We start from the raw sequence: 17960 nt of genomic DNA, 5'->3' as shown, positions 1-17960 counted from the left end.
TATATAGATATTATATATATATATATATATATATATTATATATATATATACCATATATATATATACTATATATATATATATATATATATATATATATATTTATATATATATATGTATATATATATATATATATATATATATATCTAATATATATCTATATATATATTATATATATAATATATATATATATATATAATATATATATATATATATACTGTTAAATGATTGCACCGAACAACTGGCGCCCATTAATCGGGAATCGTTTCCTCGGCCCGATTCCTCTCCGTGAAAACTGGGTCGATCAATGGGGTGTGGGTGACGACGTCGCACTCGTGGCCGTTCGAATGAGGTGCATATCGTTGTTGTATCCGTTGTTGCACTCGTATTATTGTAGTATTGTTTTTTTCATTATTTCGTTTATTCGTTTGTGTTCACTTTCAAATATACGTGAAGAATTTTATTCATTCCATTATGTATACTTTTTTAAATTATTTCTTTTACTTGCTTGTGTTCGTTTTCAGATATACATTTTGAATTTTATTCATTCAGTTGCGTATTTTTTTCATTATTTCGTTTATTCGGTTGGGTTCGTTTTCAAATATGCGTTAGGAATTTATCATTCAGTTGTGTATATTTTTCATTATTTCGTTTATTCGGTTGTGTTCGTTTTCAAATGTACGTTAGGAATTTTATTCATTCAGTTATGTATATTTTTTATTATTTCGTTTATTCGGTTGTGTTCGTTTTCAAATGTACGTTAGGAATTTTATTCATTCAGTTATGTATATTTTTTATTATTCATTTTGTTTGTATTTGTTTTCAAATACACATTGTGAATTTTATTCATTCTGTTGTGTATGTTTCATTATTTCGTTTTTTGGCGGGTTTTGTTCATTTTCAAATATTCATTGTGAATTTTATTTGTTATGTATATTTTTTATTATTTCTTTTGTTTTGTTGTGTTCGTTTTCAAATAAACATTTTTAATTTTTTATCGAGTTATATATATTTTCATTATTTCGTTTATTTGTTTGTGTTCATTTTCAAATATACATTTTGAATTATATTTATCCAGTTATGTATATTTTTTATTTCGTTTATTTGGTTCTGTTCTTTTGCAAGTATGCATTATGAATTTTATTTATTCAGTATATATATTTTTCATTATTTCGTGTATGTGTTCATTTTCAAATATACATTTTGAATTATATTTATATATATTTCATTATTTCTTTTATTTGTTTGTGTACATTTTCAAATAAACATTTTGAATTGTCAGTTATGTATCATGTTTATTGTAGTTGTTTAATGGTATTCGCTTGTTATATCTTGTTTTTATTTCTTGCTGGCCTAGTCGTTATTATTTAGTCACCTGCGTTTTTACTGTCTTTTTCCCAGTGGTTTCTTTCTGCAATTCATACCATTTCTTTCATTGTTTTGTTTATGTATCACTGCAGGGTCAAAGCACTATGGAATAAACACGAGGTTCCTTCTTATTTTCATGAATTTTTAAAAATTATTTTTTTGAGTAGTATTTATGGCCATGCACGCGGTATATGATGCAAGATATTTTTGTAAATTAAAGGGAGAATGTTTAATGGACTTTATGTGTGTGTGCGTGTGTGTGTGTGTGTGTGTATGTGTGTGTATCGAGAGGAAAGCTGATGCTGTCCCACCAAAATTCTCTCTCTCTCTCTCTCTCTCGTCTATGTATTAAGTGCAGAAGTAATACTGACTAATCCTAGCGCCATTAAGAAAGTAGAATTTCTCTCTCTCTCTCTCTCTCTCTCTCTCTCTCTCTCTCTCTCTCTCTCTCTCTCTCTCTCGAGTAATCGCCCATATCTGGTCCCGCTGGAAGTAGAGCATTATTATTACTCCCTAATGGAATGTCAAGTAATCCTTCAGACCCGAAGATCTCTGGAGAAGTCCTTAAAAAAAGTTGTGTATATCTCTAGATTGAAGTCGGGGGGAAGATAGGTTCATTGTGCGGACTTAATCAAGTGCGGTGTTAAAAGCCAATGACAGAGAGAGAGAGAGAGAGAGAGAGAGAGAGAGAGAGAGAGAGAGAGAGAGAGAGAGAGATTGGTCCAGAATTGATTTACCTGACGGATGTATAATGGATGAAGTTTGTGTTAATGATTTCCACAGAGACCTTACCTTACAGACCTTACATCTTGTTCGGGTTGCCCCAGGTCCCTCAGTGTGAGGCACCTCTAATGTCTACCAGAGAGTTGCTAGTACATCTTCCGGTATATTTTGCATCTTCCAATCTTGGATGGTCTGGGATGCAGTTTAGATATTGTCGAGCTTATTCTTAAACATCTATGCTCACTCCTGTATATTTCCTCGATGAGCTGGCAAACGCATTGAATAGACGCTGCATTATCGATGCTGGTGCGTAGTGGATTAATGTCTGTGTGCTTTCCGTATTTTCCTGGTATAGTTTTGGGCACCTATTAATCTACCTCTGCTTGCTCTTTCTGATATTTTTAGTTCCATGATATTTTCTGTATTAGCCTTCTATCTGTTTCCATGCCTGAATTATCATGTAGCGTTCTCTTCTCCCTTCTAGACTATATAATTTTAAGAATTGTAGTCTTTCCCCAGTAGTCTAGGTCCTTAACTTCTTCTATTCTAGCTGTAAAGGACCTTTGTACACTCTCTATTTGTGCAATATCCTTTTGATAGTGTGGGTACCATATCATATTGCAATATCAAGTGGACTAACGAACATATGTTTTATAAAGCATAATCATGTGTTTCAGCTTTTCTTGTTTTGAAGTGCCGTAACAACATTCCCATTTTTTTGCTTTTACATTTTGCCAACAGAGTTGCTATTTGATCATTGCATAACATGTTCCTATTCATCATCACACCAAGGTCTTTAACTGCTTCCTTATTTGTGATGGTCTCATTATTAGGTCCCTTATATGCATATAGCTTTCTTTCTCTGTCTCCATAATTTATTGATTCAAATTTATCAGAGTTAAATACCATCCTATTTACCTCTGCCCAATCATATACTTTGTTAAGGTCTCTTTGTAGAGCGTTCCTATCTTCATCACAAGTAATTTCTTCTACTTATTCTTGTGTCATCTGCGAAACTACTCACTACCGAAAATCCTTAACATTATTGTCTATGTCTTCAATCATAATAACAAACAGTATTGCAGCTAACACCGTACCTTGCGGCACACCGGATATTACCTTGGCTTCATCCGATTTCTCGTCGTTTGCAATAACTATCTGTTTTCTGTTGTGTAAAAATTCTTTTAACCATCTCCTACTTTATCTACGATATTGTGTTTTCTAATTTTCTTCGCTAATTATTATGGTCTACTTTATCAAAAGCTTTTGCAAAGTCTAAATAAACCACATCTGTTTCATTTCCGCTTTTCATATTTTTGAATATGTTCTCACGGTGGACTAACAGTTGGGTTTGTGTACTTTTTCCGGGTACGAACCATGTTGTCCTTTATTAAACAAATTATTTTTTTATTAAATGTTTCATAATCTTTTTTCTTCATTACCCTTTCATACACTTTCATAATATGTTGATGTTAGACTCACAGGCCTATAATTACTTGCCTCTAGTCTTGATCCACTTTTGAAAGTAGGGGTAATATATGCAATGAATTTGTGCTCATCATAAATCTTGCCTGTATCTACACTTTGTCTTAATAATATTGCAAGTGGCTTTGCGATAGAATGAACTACTTTCTTTAACAAAATAGCAGGAATTCCATCAGGCCCTGCAGCAGCTCCATTTTTAATTTCATTAATAGCCTGCACAATATCAGCTTCATTAATATCTATGTCAGCTAAATATTCCACTATTTTCATCCCTTACTTCTATATCATTATCTTCATTATCTATTCTAGGGGTGAATTCTCTTCTTATATCGTTCTGGACCAGTTAATGTTGCAAATTTGCCTTTCCTTTTTTTCCCATTGCGTTAATCTCCGCCCCTTCAATTCTCAGGGGCAGGCCTATTTCTATTCTTCTTTTATTCATCTTCTTCGCATATGAGTATAATAGTTTGAGGTTTTGCTTGATATTTATAGGGTTTTTTCTTCCAAGTCCCGTTTTTCATTTTCTTTTGATTGTATAATCTTTTGTTCTGCATTTTCTATCTTACTTTTTAGTTCTATAACTTTCCATGCATTTTTTTCTTTTGCAAGACCCTTTTTTGTTCCCTTTCTGATTTTCTGGAACATTAATGATCCTTGGTATGCATGAATGATGTTTACTTTTCTTCTTCGGTATATATTTTTCCACTATTTTCTCCAATATTTTATATAATAGGCTCCCCGTATTTACCCTTATGTCATCACTTACGAAAATGTTATCCCAATCTTTGTTTAATTCTTCATTAATTTCTGACCATTTATATATTTTTACTGTAGAAGTTGTGTTTTATTTTCATATCCTTCCCACTTTTTCATTTCTTGCTTATCTCTATTTTCACTTGCTTTGGAATGACTGTTTAATTCTATGACATTATGGTCTGAAATACTCGCATTATAAACTATTATTTCTTTAACATAATTCATCTCGTTCACAAATACTAGTCTAAAGTATTTTCCTTTCTTGTTGGCAGGTGATTTATTTGTTGAATGTTGTATTCTAGTAGCATATCTAATAGCTTTTCAAATTGCCTCTTATCTTCTGCACTACTATTACTCTCTTTTTTATATGTATAAGTACAACCACAATCTCCTATTCGTTCTTTCCATTCTACGAAAGGAAAGTTGAAGTCACCAGATAGGAGAATAGTCCAGTCCTTGTGATTTCTACATATATCATCCAATTTTTCAATTATTAAGTCAAACTCTTTAGTATTAGGAGGTCTATATATTACTATGTTCATCAATTTTTTCAGATTCAAATTCTACCGCTATTAGTTCACATTCTGAGTTACTATATTTCTCATATATTTTTCCTTGTTTTTTGTCTTTCCCATATATTGCGGTTCCCCCTTGATTCCTATTTTTTCTATCTGATCTATAAGTTTGGAACCCTTTTATTTGATCATCATTCCCAGTCTCTTGGGAATACCAGGTTTCACTTATTTCATTATATCTATTTCTTTTCAATTTTGGGTTAGTTCTTCCTAAGTACTACTATTTTTCTTTTTTGAGTTACTCGTAACTAAACCCTGCGCATTCATCACTATGATGGTTTGCGTGTTTTCTCCTTCATTTAATACTGGTAGTAATAAGGATTTTCCCATGTCTCTTTCCTGTTCTGGTATGTTGTTCTTTTTTTCATATCCAGAAATTCTGACATTAAAAAATCCAACTTTTCCATAATATTTTATTCATTTTCTTTGTCGGAATATGTTGGTTTATGTATATTTTCTTTATGAGTCTCTTGACCACTTGGATTTTATTTGGAACTTCTTCAATTATTTTCAAGATGTTTTCATTAGATTTGTTCCAGTTTGAAGGATTATATCCTTCTAATATATCTATGAATGCTTTTGTATCTTTTTGGTTAGGACTGTTGCTGATTTCATAGATGAGAAATGCCAGTTCCCTTCCTGCTACCTCATCGTATTGCGAATCTGCTAAACACGCCAAAGAGAGAGAGAGAGAGAGAGAGAGAGAGAGAGAGAGAGAGAGAGAGAGAGAGAGAGAGAGAAAGGAAGGGCTAATCCAGGATGGATTGATCTGATTAGAAATGGAGGGGCTTTCTTGATGTTTTGTGGAGAGAGAGAGAGAGAAGTTAAGGGATTGAAAGAGGAAGTCTACAAGTGACTGAAATAACTTATGTATATTGGATAGCTGTGCTAATGTTGTATATACATTATTCCAGCATTTGGATGTTCCTGACCGCTCAAAGCACTCGTCAAAATATATGAGGGTGATTTTTTTTATCCCTTCTTCATTTTCATATTTCTCTGCTCCACAAAACGATGAAAAATGCAGTGAGTGGTTTGAATGCATTACAAACTAGCAGGAGGGTGTGCCCTTGCTGCTGCCAGAAACAGTTCAGTTTCTTTTACTTTTCCTCTGGCTTCCTTTGCATTCTGGCTTTGCTATCTCAGCTGGACGACTAGTTCTGTACATCCCGGTCTTGTAGTGGGGGGAGGCTTACAGTATGCCCTGTGTGCCACACTGTAGACTACTAAAGGTTCGTTGTGGATTCCAGTCTATTTTCTCTTTCTCCTGACCTGAGTAACTTTAATGGTATTGTTGTAAATTTTCATGTTTTTAAACAGCAAATTTCTCGGGTTTTACTGAAGTGAAATAAATACCCTTCGTGTGTGTAGTTTTTTTACATATATTGGTTTAACAAGATGAAATTCAGAAATCTACAGAAGGTTCTTTTTTGTCATTTGGTTTCCTCAAGACGTGATTCTACTTTGTATGCCAGTAATAATAATAATAATAATAATAATAATAATAATAATAATAATAATAATAACTATTGGTATCAGTTACCAAGTTCCATTCGAGTAAAGCGAAGTCGATCGAGATTTACGAAAAAAAGAGTAATGACGAACCGTAAAGAGAGGAAGGAAGTGGTCAAATTCCAATTACGAAATTACCGATCCCGAACTCTTGATGAGTTGAATCTTTTGTCTCTCTATTTTCGCCCGAGATCATCTCTCCTCGATCGAGTCAACTCGATCATCTTCCCTGGATCATCTCTCCTCGATCATGTCAACTCGATCATCTTCCCTGGATCATCTCTCCTCGATCATGTCAACTCGATCATCTACCCTGGATCATTTCCCCTCGATCATCTCTCTTGGCTCATATCCCGTCGATCATCTCTCCCCTATCATGTTCCCCTCGACCATCTTTCCTCACGATCATCTCTCCTCTATCATCTCTCTCTGGTCATCTCCCCTCGATTATGAAGGCTGGGCGGGTGGGTAGAGGTGGTGGGGGCGGGGGGGGGGGGGGGTGGGGGGGGGGGGGGGTGATTCGGATAGGTTATTAGAACTGGGTTTTTATGGGAAAATGGATTCGGTATTTTCAGGATGTTGAGATGAAAGGGGAAATCGGATGAGGGGAAGGGAGGTAGGAGAAGGGGTGGGTGAAGGTGAGAAAATGGAAGGGAGAAACGTTTAAAGGGAATGGGTAAAATAGGGGTTAAAGCACGTAATAGGGAAGGAATGAGAGGAAGGCGTAAAGAGGAGTAGCAAAAACGTCCAAGCAAGCCACAGAGAAAGAGAATTTTCAGAAACTCGGAGCATATTATAGGACGTCATTAAGAAATGAGGAGCTTATGAAACAATAGGAAAGAAAAATGACAAATGGAAAAGATGAAAAGGGGAACAAGTAATGGATGGGAAGTTATAAAAGGAAGCGAAATGAAGCTGAGAAACTCATTAAGAAAGAAATTAATAAAGAAATATAAAGGGAAAAAAATAAAGATGTCTAAAATGAACTGTGTAAAAGAAACAAACTTAGAATAGGAGGTGAAATGAGAGACAAAATCAGCTTATGGTTGCAACGAGAAATATAAGCGAATTTTATTTCAACATTTTAATTAAGTAATTATGTTACTGTCATGCTAATTTGCTCCATCATCAGTACCTGCTACCATATTTGGAGAGAGAGAGAGAGAGAGAGAGAGAGAGAGAGAGAGAGAGAGAGAGAGAGAGAGAGATTTCAGTCATCTCCTTTAGAGAACGAGGTTGCTGAAGACTTCCTGAGGTAAATGAAAGACAAATTTGCTGGAAGTTCATTTAATGTGAAATTCACGAGATTTCAACTGGTTCACATTTGGTGTTTAATGAGAGAGAGAGAGAGAGAGAGAGAAACTTGCTAGTTAGTGAATTCTCTTACAGAAACACCAGCAGGATCTCGTTCTGGGGGCAAGTAGGTAAATGGTATGGTAACAACATTCTGAGAGTAATGTCTCGGGAACCTGTATTAGAATTAGGGAGTCTGATACGATGGGCAGTGGGTCACAATGAGTATGGAAATGGAAAAGCCAAAAGAGTGAGTGAATAAGTGAAGAGTGCGTACAAGACTTACTCAGAACGGAAGCTGGAATCTCAAGCCAGCATTTTTCTTCATTGCGTCAAGTAGGCAATCAAAGATAAACAGGATGTCTATAGCAACTTCGTTCTCTATAAGAGATGAGTGACATTCTCTCTCTCTCTCTCTCTCTCTCTCTCTCTCTCTCTCTCTCTCTCTCTCTCTCTCTCTCTCTCTCTCTCACCAAATCGGTAGCCGGTACTGACATAGCAGCAAATTAGCTTGACAGTAACATAATTAAAGTGGCCCTTCTGGAAGTTTTGCGAACCTGCCATAAAAGGTGACCATATTCAACCATCTCTGACTGGACCTCCATAACTACAGGTATTGGTCCCCCCGTACCATGGGACCTCTTAAACCAGGAAACTGGAACCTCTGCCATCGAGGTAGAGAATAAAAATCTAGAATGGCAGTTGGTTGTTTAGTCACTGCTACTGTATTTCTGACCAGTATCCTCAGTGCAGGTTGAATTGGATGGTTGCCAGCTACGACCCAGGGTTCCTGGTTGCCAGTAAAGGTTTTCCTTCATTTTGGTCGTCCTTGTAGGTGTGGTCACCATTTTCCATGTCAAGGTATCAGAACTGCTTTTATTTGAGGATTAGTGATGGGGGAACGGGGTAAAGTGTCTTTTTTCGGTGAAGAAATCATTGGAAACGGTAAACTGTTCCATAGTCAGGTTGGTGTATGTCAGTGAATTCCATTGTTATGTTGAGTACACATTTTGATATTGGGATCATCAATGTGTTATATTCCCCTTCGGTTTACATATATGAAAATAAATTAATTCCGATGTAGAGCGAATTAGATATTAAAGGACATTTGTAGCTCGAATGATTTATATGAATCACGGTGATGTGATAATTATTCATATATACATACATACATATATATATATATATATATATATACACATACACACACGTACATACATACATATATACATATATTATATATATGTATGTATGTATAACTGATTCACGAAAATTTTTAACGTGATGCATATATAAATAAAGGTAGAAGACACTGTTTCAATTTCCTTCGTGGCTTCTACCTTTATGTATATATTATATATGTTTGTGTGAGTGTGCTTTATCCTTATTCCTATTCCTGCATAAGATAAAAGTTAATTGAGAGAAAAAAGGAATTCCCATAAAAGACTAGTTTATCTCGACAAAAATCAACCTACTATTTGGATAGACGAAAAATTCCTGGCATCATTTTTATTCAAACTTGTGTGACTGACGTACGAATTTATAGTGAGAAGTAAACAAAGTTTTGTTTAAAAAAAATGGTCTCTCTCTCTCTCTCTCTCTCTCTCTCTCTCTCTCTCTCTCTCTCTCTCTCTCTCTCTCTCTCTCTCAGGTAAGGGTTTTCTTGTTTTTCAAGTTGTGTAGCAAATGTATAATTCATCCTAAAAGGTAATGAACATTTATTAGTGCCTTTTGCAAGTCGAATAATTATCTCCCAGTGTGGCATCTAGAGATGGCCTCATTTACTTTTAGTTCCCTGATCTAATATCGTATTCTCCTTTAGTTTTCAGATCATATTAATTCCTTTCCGTTGTACCCAGTTATCTTCCTATTTCCATTACCTGACTCCTTTTCTGGGCATATTGACCGAGTTCATGCGATACGTGTTCCTAAGATCCTCTCTTCAAATGTAACATTTAACTCACGTCAAGAGTTGAAAGCTTTCAGTTAAGAGATGTTATTTCTTTACACTAAAGAACCTTGTTTGCTCTTCTTCAAAAGCTGCAGACACACGTTGCAGAGCTTCGTGGCAAGAGCTAAACAATCCCACGTCGGAAAGGAACCGGATATTCATATTTCTGTCTCACAGACTAGAGTATCTTGTATTGTATACTTCTGGTGTCTGTCTAAAGTTCCCCCTAAAAATCACCAGCCCATCGCTCTCCTTGTGGGTTTCTACAGTAGATATATATCTCGGATAAAACAATAGTTTTTTTTTTTAAAGTGTTCTACCCTGAAACCTGTGTCAAATCTCTGTACAGGACAATTCTTTTTTGTAATCCTGAGCACTCATCCTCGTACGGTTCATATAATTTGCATGATGCATTCAAATGTACTTCGGATTTTGCGTTTCATAAATCCATAACCGTGTATCAGTAAAACCTTCAAAAAACACCTTTTTTCTTTTTTTCTATGCTATAAAGAGTAAGTTGGGTAAAGCAAGGCCAAAAGAGAGGTGTGTATTTCTTTGGACATCTCTTCTCAAGTGATGTCAAACCTATTTCTTGCAAAGAGGCAGCTAAAATGACATGAGAAACAGAGAGAAGGGGAAAAATCCATAGCCTTGGAAGTGATTGGTATGAATGGCTGACTAGATTGGTTGACATTTTGAGGATTATGAACCCGAAAGTCAACCGCTTTAATCATGACTTCATCTACCCCTTCAAGAGTTTTTTTTTTCTCGTGTGTTCCCATGGTTATGGGGTATTTCTCGGCTAAAAAAAACTTTTCACTTAATGTGAGTGGACAGCAAGTGTCACTGTTATTTATTTTATGTCTGTTTCAAAAATAACATTGTTTTAGGCTAGTGTACAGAGTCTCATCTCGTGAGACATAGAACAGAACCATAATTTAATTGTCTTCCCCTTTTTACTTACATTTGATAAAATTGTCTTCCCCTTTTTACTTACATTTGATAAAATTAATTTATTTACGTTAGTTTTGGAACGAAGCCTAAATTTAATTAACTGCTGTTTTCTTGGCCTTTAATCATAAATTTCTTTACAAGTGTGTTGGCACAAGTGCTTTGAAGTCCATAAATATTCTGAAACAATCACCTTTCGCTTAAAATAAAGATGCGCTCGGAATTTATTGTTTTTTTTATGTATCTGACGTTATTACTGAAATATATCGTATATGAAATTGAGTTATGGAATCAAAAGTGGAGGTCATTTCAATGAAAAGGTTTACATTTGCCCTGCAGATGCTGTTTTGTTATTTTACGCTATGTGAATTCGTAGCTGTAGTAGATTCACATCAACCGTGCATTTGATGTCTAGGCCAGTCCCTTACGACGCTCCTGATTGGCTGTTGATAAGCCAGTCACAGGGCTGGAAACTCTCAGTCTCTCTCGAGAGAGTTCACATAACCAAGATGTATGCTCCGTCTCTTATGAGGTTTACTTTTGAAGGACGTATCCCTCAGGAGAGACGGAGCATACATCCTGCCTGTGTGAACTCTCACGAGAGAATAAGAGTTTTCGGCCCTGTGACTGGCATAACAGCCAATCAGGAGCGTCGTAAGGGACTGGTCTAGACATCAAATGCACGATTGATGTGAATCTACTATAGGTGTTCGTATTTTCCATGGGATGGAAAGTGTACTTAACAACAGCAGCAGTAATAATGAGAATGAAATGGGATTTAAATAGAATTTTTTAGAATCCCACAGCTGTGTGTCTGCAAAGAAGCAGTTGCTGATTATATTTTTCCATAAAAAAAAAAAAAACTATTCACGCCTTGTGTGTTGTATTTGATAAAAGTAATAACAGCACGTCTGGTAAAGGCCATTTTGCAAGAGCAGCTTATAGGATTTAGAGAATAGCTGGCATCCGGTTATGTCGCTATTTCCATTGATATATATATATATATATATATATATATATATATATATATATAGATGTATCTATATATATATACTATACACATATATATATTATTATATACATATGTATATATATATATATATATATATGTATACATATAATATATATATATCTATATATATATATATATATATATATATTATATGCCATGGTTTAGTCCACCGTGCTTCCATAGATCTGCTTTGTCTCTGAATACATCATTTGAAATGTGGTCAGTTCGTCTGTCCTTTATGTTATCTTTAAATTAACTGGCTCTTGTGGGGGGCGATGGGGAGGGGGGGCTGGATGGATGGGAAGCCGGGAGGGTGTTAGGTAAAGGACGGTGTCCACAATCCTGTTGCGAGTAAATCGTTCGCAGTTCACTCCCATGAGGTATATACGCGTTATGGAACCCATCGCCGCCAAAATAAAAGCACGGCCGTTGTGCCAAGCAAGCGTGAAAGGGGGAGGGGCGGAGTTCCCGCTGTCGAAAAAGGGGCGGAGCCTTGGCTCTGGGCGTGTCCGGTTGCAGTGACGTCACTGCTGACGTTCGCTTACGAAACGTTTCTAGAGGTTTCCGCGCGCGGCGCGAGAGCTTTCATAAGGGAGTTTCCTCGAGGTGGTGTCGTCGGAAAGGGCCCACCCCACCCCCAAACCCCACCCCGCAAACGTTACGGAGAAGCGCCGAGAATTGGAAAGTCGCTCTATGAATCGGCGGGTTATCGAATGAGGTCTGTAATAACAATAACAGAAACTTATTCTGATCCTCTGAAAAGGTAGTCGCGAAACCCCCTCTTTGCATCGGCTCTCCCATGTGGAACACGTCAGCTTTTAGCTTTAAAAGTATTGATTCTTCACTCTCCCTTTCTGTAATAGTATAGTGTGTCTGGTCGCTGGTCGTGTATATACGACGTTGAAATGATCCGAGGAGTTGGGTAATGTTATTTGCATAACGTAGGTGTACGTAGTCACAAAAACAGCCTGTAAACTTAGGGAAATATTATTATCGATGTTATCTTTGACCTTGAAGCGTTCTAAGGGAATAGCAGACTACGTATTATTCAGTGCGCTTCAGATCTTTATTGGGGGATACGAAGTTTATCCCTTGAACTCTTTACCCCCATGCCCTAGTTTCCCCATTCTTCCTTTGCCTTATTCACTTTATTCCCCCCACCCCACCCACCCCACCACACCCCACCCCCATTTGTCCCCCATCCACAACCTGACCACTCGCGTTGGAAGACACGTGGTCCGAGTTCAGGGCGTTTTGCGTAAGATTCTGATGCCGGTGTGGTTTTTTGTTGTTGTTGTTGTTGTTTTTCTTTATATATCGATCAAGTCGATTTTTCATATTGGAAGTTGTTGAACATCTGCTCCCATATTTACACATTAATCATCATTATGATATCGTTGTCCTTGAAGTTGTTAAATATCTGCCTTGTTATTTACTTAGTCCTAATCACAATTCGTAATTCCTTATCCTAGAACTTTGCCAGTATTGGGAATTGCCACGAAGCCGCGCTGTCGTTTAGTATCCCTTTAGTGTTTGTTGGTGTTTTTGTAGTTTTGTTTTGAGTCCCTTTTGTTCTTCACACGTCGGGGGGGTAATGTCATTTAGACTGACCAGACACCCATTCGGGTGAGAGTTGTTTTTTCCAAGTTGGAGTGAAATTCGATTTTAATGTATAATATGATATATATATATATATATATATTTATATATATATATATATTATATATTATCATATATATATAATATATATATATATATATGTGGTGTGTGTGTGTGTGTGTGTGTGTGTGTGTGTTGTGTGTGTGGTATGTATTCCTAATTTTATCTAATATTTATATAGTACAAAGCCTAACTACCTAATAACAAAGGTGTATTTTCCATTGTCTCTTCTTTGCGGGGCTGTATATTAGTTGCGCAATTTGCAGTCTCTCTCTCTCTCTCTCTCACTTGTATAACGTCGCGTCCCCTCCCTTCCCCCTTATCCCTCTTCCTGCGTTCCCCCTTCTGCTCCCCTCCATGCTTCTAATTCCCTTGAACAGTGGCGCAATGTCTCTCCTCTCTCTCCCTCTCCTCTCTCACATCTCTCTGCTCCTCTCCTCCTCTCCTCCTCTCTCTCTCGTCCTTGTATAACCATTTCTATCTTCCACCACCCATACCTGTCCTTTATTACTCTGTCTCTGTTTCTCCCTCTCTTTACATTCATTATCGAAATATATAGATTCTCTCTCTCTCTCTCTCTCTCTCTCTCTCTCATCTCCTTCTCTCGTCTTCCCCCTCAGCGTCTCTCTCTCTCTCTCTCTCTCCTGCTTTTGTATCCTAACCAAGAGGAGGAATAGAGTTTTACCTCATTTCTCTATCTCGTCTCACTATCATGATTGTTATTATTTCAATACTCTTCTCATTATTATTATTATTATTATTTATTTCAGTAGATGAAACCTTATTTAACAAGCACGCCTAAATGGGCCATTGACTCGAAATTTAAGCTTCCAAAGATCGTTGGTTTTAACCTCCCTCCGCAGACCCCACACTGCAGCAGTAACTGACTATGATACAGAGCCAGTGATTTTTTCATCGGCCTGGGGGAAGGCGCGAACCGCCCGACATCTGAGTGGTATACCACGACACTAATCACTATTACATTTGAGGAATAGGGGGAAGATAGGGGGAAATTTTTTTTAAAAAATGGAAAAAAAAAAAATGAACAGCGATGAATACGTCGAGAAGGATGTATTGTTGTATTTGCCTTCAGATGATTTGAAGGCGATAGTCATGTCTTGCCTCGGTCTGGGCCACCTTTGATGCGGTACCCCGTCCAGCTGGCTACCCCTTTTGAGAGGTCTAGGAATGTCTCTGTGGTTTGTTAAGCTCATGATAATAACTGTTTACTTATAGTAATGATTGAGATGCTCTAATTATACATCTATGTTTTTGCATTTTGGAGTTTTTAAATTTATATTGGTGTGTGAAGACAGATTTGCGTTTTTGTGAATACTTAACCTGTATTAAATTTTTTATCTGCTTATTTGTTTCACGTGTGCGTATTGCCTTTGCTGACGTCCATGCTGGGGTTTTTTCCCCCCCCAATTTTTTTTTTTTTTTTTATGTTTCTATGCATCCCATTATGTAAGCTGCGTGCGTAGTAAGGAAAGCCTTACGTATAATAATGATTTTGCAATCCCTTGAAGCTCATGGTAGGTACACGTGACAGTGAAGTGTTACAGAGTAATTATATATATATATATATATATAATAAAAAAAAAAAAAAAATATATATATATATATATTTGTGGTGTGTGTGTGTGTGTGTGGTGTGTGTGTGCAGTGTTCTTTAATGTATCTTTCGTGTTTATCGTTCCCTAAAATAGCGTAGCTAAAAGCCATCAAAGATTATGCAAATGGCAAATGACACTTTAATAATTTGATCCCAACCGTGATTGGCTAATCTCTACTTCTGATTTCAATAGGTTTCATTGCTACTTTGAAGTCTGGCACCGCGATCATTATGCAAATGATGTGGTTCTTTTCATCGCCACTTCAATTGTCATTAGCATTATTGGAGCTACACGTGAATGAAATTAACGCATGGCATATTTTCTTTGATTTATGACCGTCAGTCAGTCTGTCGTCGGAAAATTGACGAAGGTCCAAGATGCGTTGGTTTTTTGACGGCGATAAGTTGGTCTTTCCACCATTTGCTCCTGATTTGCGAAGTCGGTTTTCTTTACAAGCGTTTCCCGATTGTTGCTCTCCTCTCTCTCTCTCTCTCTCGTCTCTCTCTCTGTCGTCCTCTCCATCCTCTCTCTTCACTCTCTCTCTCTCTCTCTCTCTCTACAGACACACGCGCGCGCATATGTATATATATATATATTATATTATATATATATAATATATATATATATATAGTGTACATATATTTATATATTTGTTAGATTAGATATATAATATACATATACGTATATCCATCATATTATAGATATATATATATATATATATATATATATATATATATAATAATATATACACACATTAAGTTTGCGATTTCAAATGATTATCAGTTTATTACAGATTGCTTTTATGTATAAGGCGCGTGACGTATGCATTTGATAGTGTTTTATTTCCAGTACGAATATTAAACTCAACTCATCGTATTCTTTGGAGTATAAAATACAACAACAGCACCTGTGTCTTTCAGTTAACTTTTGGGGATATTATCTCCTGTCTAATTATGCCAGTTCTTCAAGGTCCGACGTCTTACCTGGTCAGGACAAGTACGGAGGTCCACCACGCGTCCTTTATTCCCTTGTAGCCCCCTTATTTAATGGGCATTCTTGTGGCAGTGGAACGTACCGGTAGTTGGCCTGTTTATAACGTGCGCGTTTGTTTTTGCCAGATGTCTTTTCATAACTAACCTTTTTTTTATGCTTCTATAAGGTCTTGTTCATTACAGGATTTCACTGTTTATGGACACATGTATTATATATAGACGAGTATATATATATATCTATCTCGCTTTTTCATTTTTTCCTTCGTGGCAAAAACCTTTATGTATGTATGTATGCGTATGTATGAGTGTATGTATCGTTTGCTAACAATACGCTTCTCACAAGGTGGGATGCAAAATCCGAAATTCAATTCTGGAGCTTCGTAAATTTTCCCTAGACCTGAGCCTACCCCCCACCCCCCCCCTCCACCCCCTCCCCCACGGTCCGTAATCCTATCGTCCCATGAGTGACGGATTGTTGGATGTCGGAAACAATCGCGAAGCAATCAGGTGTCCCTCCGTTATGTGTGTGTAATATATATATATCTTATATTATATATATATATAGATAGATAAGAATATATATATATATATATATATATATATAATATAGCTTACATAGCTTACGTCTTCTTATGTTTCCAGCTCAGACGTGAGCTAAAAACCGCTATTTTACGTCAGCTTCTTCCACATTGGGTTACATTCTGAGCCAACTATAGACGGAGTGAGTCCTAGCCGACGGTATTTCTTCCCTTTTGTTTCGTCTTCCGCCCCGTCCCTGACTGAGACCCGAGAAGAGAGAGAGAGAAGAGAGAGAGAGAGAGATGGAAATGGGGAAGGGGGGGGGGGGCGTTGGGATATCACGGATAGGGGAGCCATAGGTCTGTTCTCGCGTGGGGCCGACACGTGAGGGCTGCAACCAGGCAGGTTGACGCAATCCCCGAAAGTTGCGAGCTAAAAGGGCGCCTCGCTTACCTAACCATTTGTATGTACTAGTATGTATAGACATGAAGCGAAATTTTTCTGAGGGTTATTTCCTCCCTTTAATCTATCATTCCTCCCCCCGCCCCGATATTTTAATACTGTTTTAATTACGTATACATTATTCTTATTAAAGATGAGCTTGGAAGAGATCTAGAGCGACGTTTCAAGAAGGTAGATTTATAGAAAGAAGTAAAAAAAAAGCAGGTCCCCCTAAAAAGCTTTGCTTTGCGGTATTTGAGGCTATAATATGTAGATTACGGACGATTTATTCGGTTGAATAATCAGAAATTACATTAGGCAGTGTGTTCAGTGCTCCTGTAAGAAAAAAAAGGCAGTTATACATACATACATACACATACAAACATATATATGTATATATACGTATACACACACCACACACACACATATATATATATATATATTATATATTATATATTATATTACATATACATATATTGGTGTGTGGTAAATGCTGGCAGATGTTTTTTATTAACGTATGTACTAAACACGCCTTTTCACCGACATATCGAGAGACGCCCCAATATCTTTGTCCATTGCAGTACCTTTTTGTGATAAATGAACTTTGTGAACTCTCTGATAAAGAAATAGTTGGGCATGTCTGCTTCAAAGAGAGAGAGAGAGAGAGAGAGAGATATTTGGTGAGTAATTGCGAAAACAAGTTATCCCAGACATTAAAAATTACGCTTGTTACAATTGCTATTAACGAACAAAACAAATATAAAATGTAGTGTTGGTGTTTAGATTTAACAGTATAGAAATGATAGTTGGATAAGTAGAAGATTGCATGAATAGAACTGATCGATGTGTGATTTAATAGATAAAATGTTTGTTGGTTTATGTTACCGAAATGTGTTTTTATTTTCCTTTTTTAACAAAATTACTATATGATACGGTACTAATAACCCCCCCCCCCTTCCCCGGTTTTCCATTCAGGATCTTTTACAGATCTCTCTTCTCCCTGAACGCTAAGGGGAATTATTTTTGTAATTATTACTATTATTATAAATCATGCAAAGGGAATCATTGGATGACGCATCCAAAAATTATGGAGAATCTCTCTCTCTCTCT

At 36.6% G+C, this 17960-nt stretch overlaps 1 protein-coding gene across 1 annotated transcript in view; it reads right to left on the bottom strand.

The window, feature by feature from the left end:
• LOC135202128 (glutamic acid-rich protein-like) overlaps positions 1-17960 on the bottom strand; it is a 95997-nt gene that overhangs the window by 5741 nt on the left and 72296 nt on the right. Inside the window, exon 3 of the mRNA XM_064231378.1 lies at positions 12833-12980. Within this exon, the coding sequence (XP_064087448.1) occupies positions 12833-12980 (148 nt within the window). The remainder of the gene's footprint in view (positions 1-12832; positions 12981-17960) is intronic.

Source organism: Macrobrachium nipponense, chromosome 30, assembly GCF_015104395.2.
Source record: "Macrobrachium nipponense isolate FS-2020 chromosome 30, ASM1510439v2, whole genome shotgun sequence".
NCBI lineage: Eukaryota > Metazoa > Arthropoda > Malacostraca > Decapoda > Palaemonidae > Macrobrachium > Macrobrachium nipponense.
The sequence above is the reverse complement of the archived record's forward strand: the minus strand, read 5'-3'. Positions and strand labels throughout refer to the sequence as shown.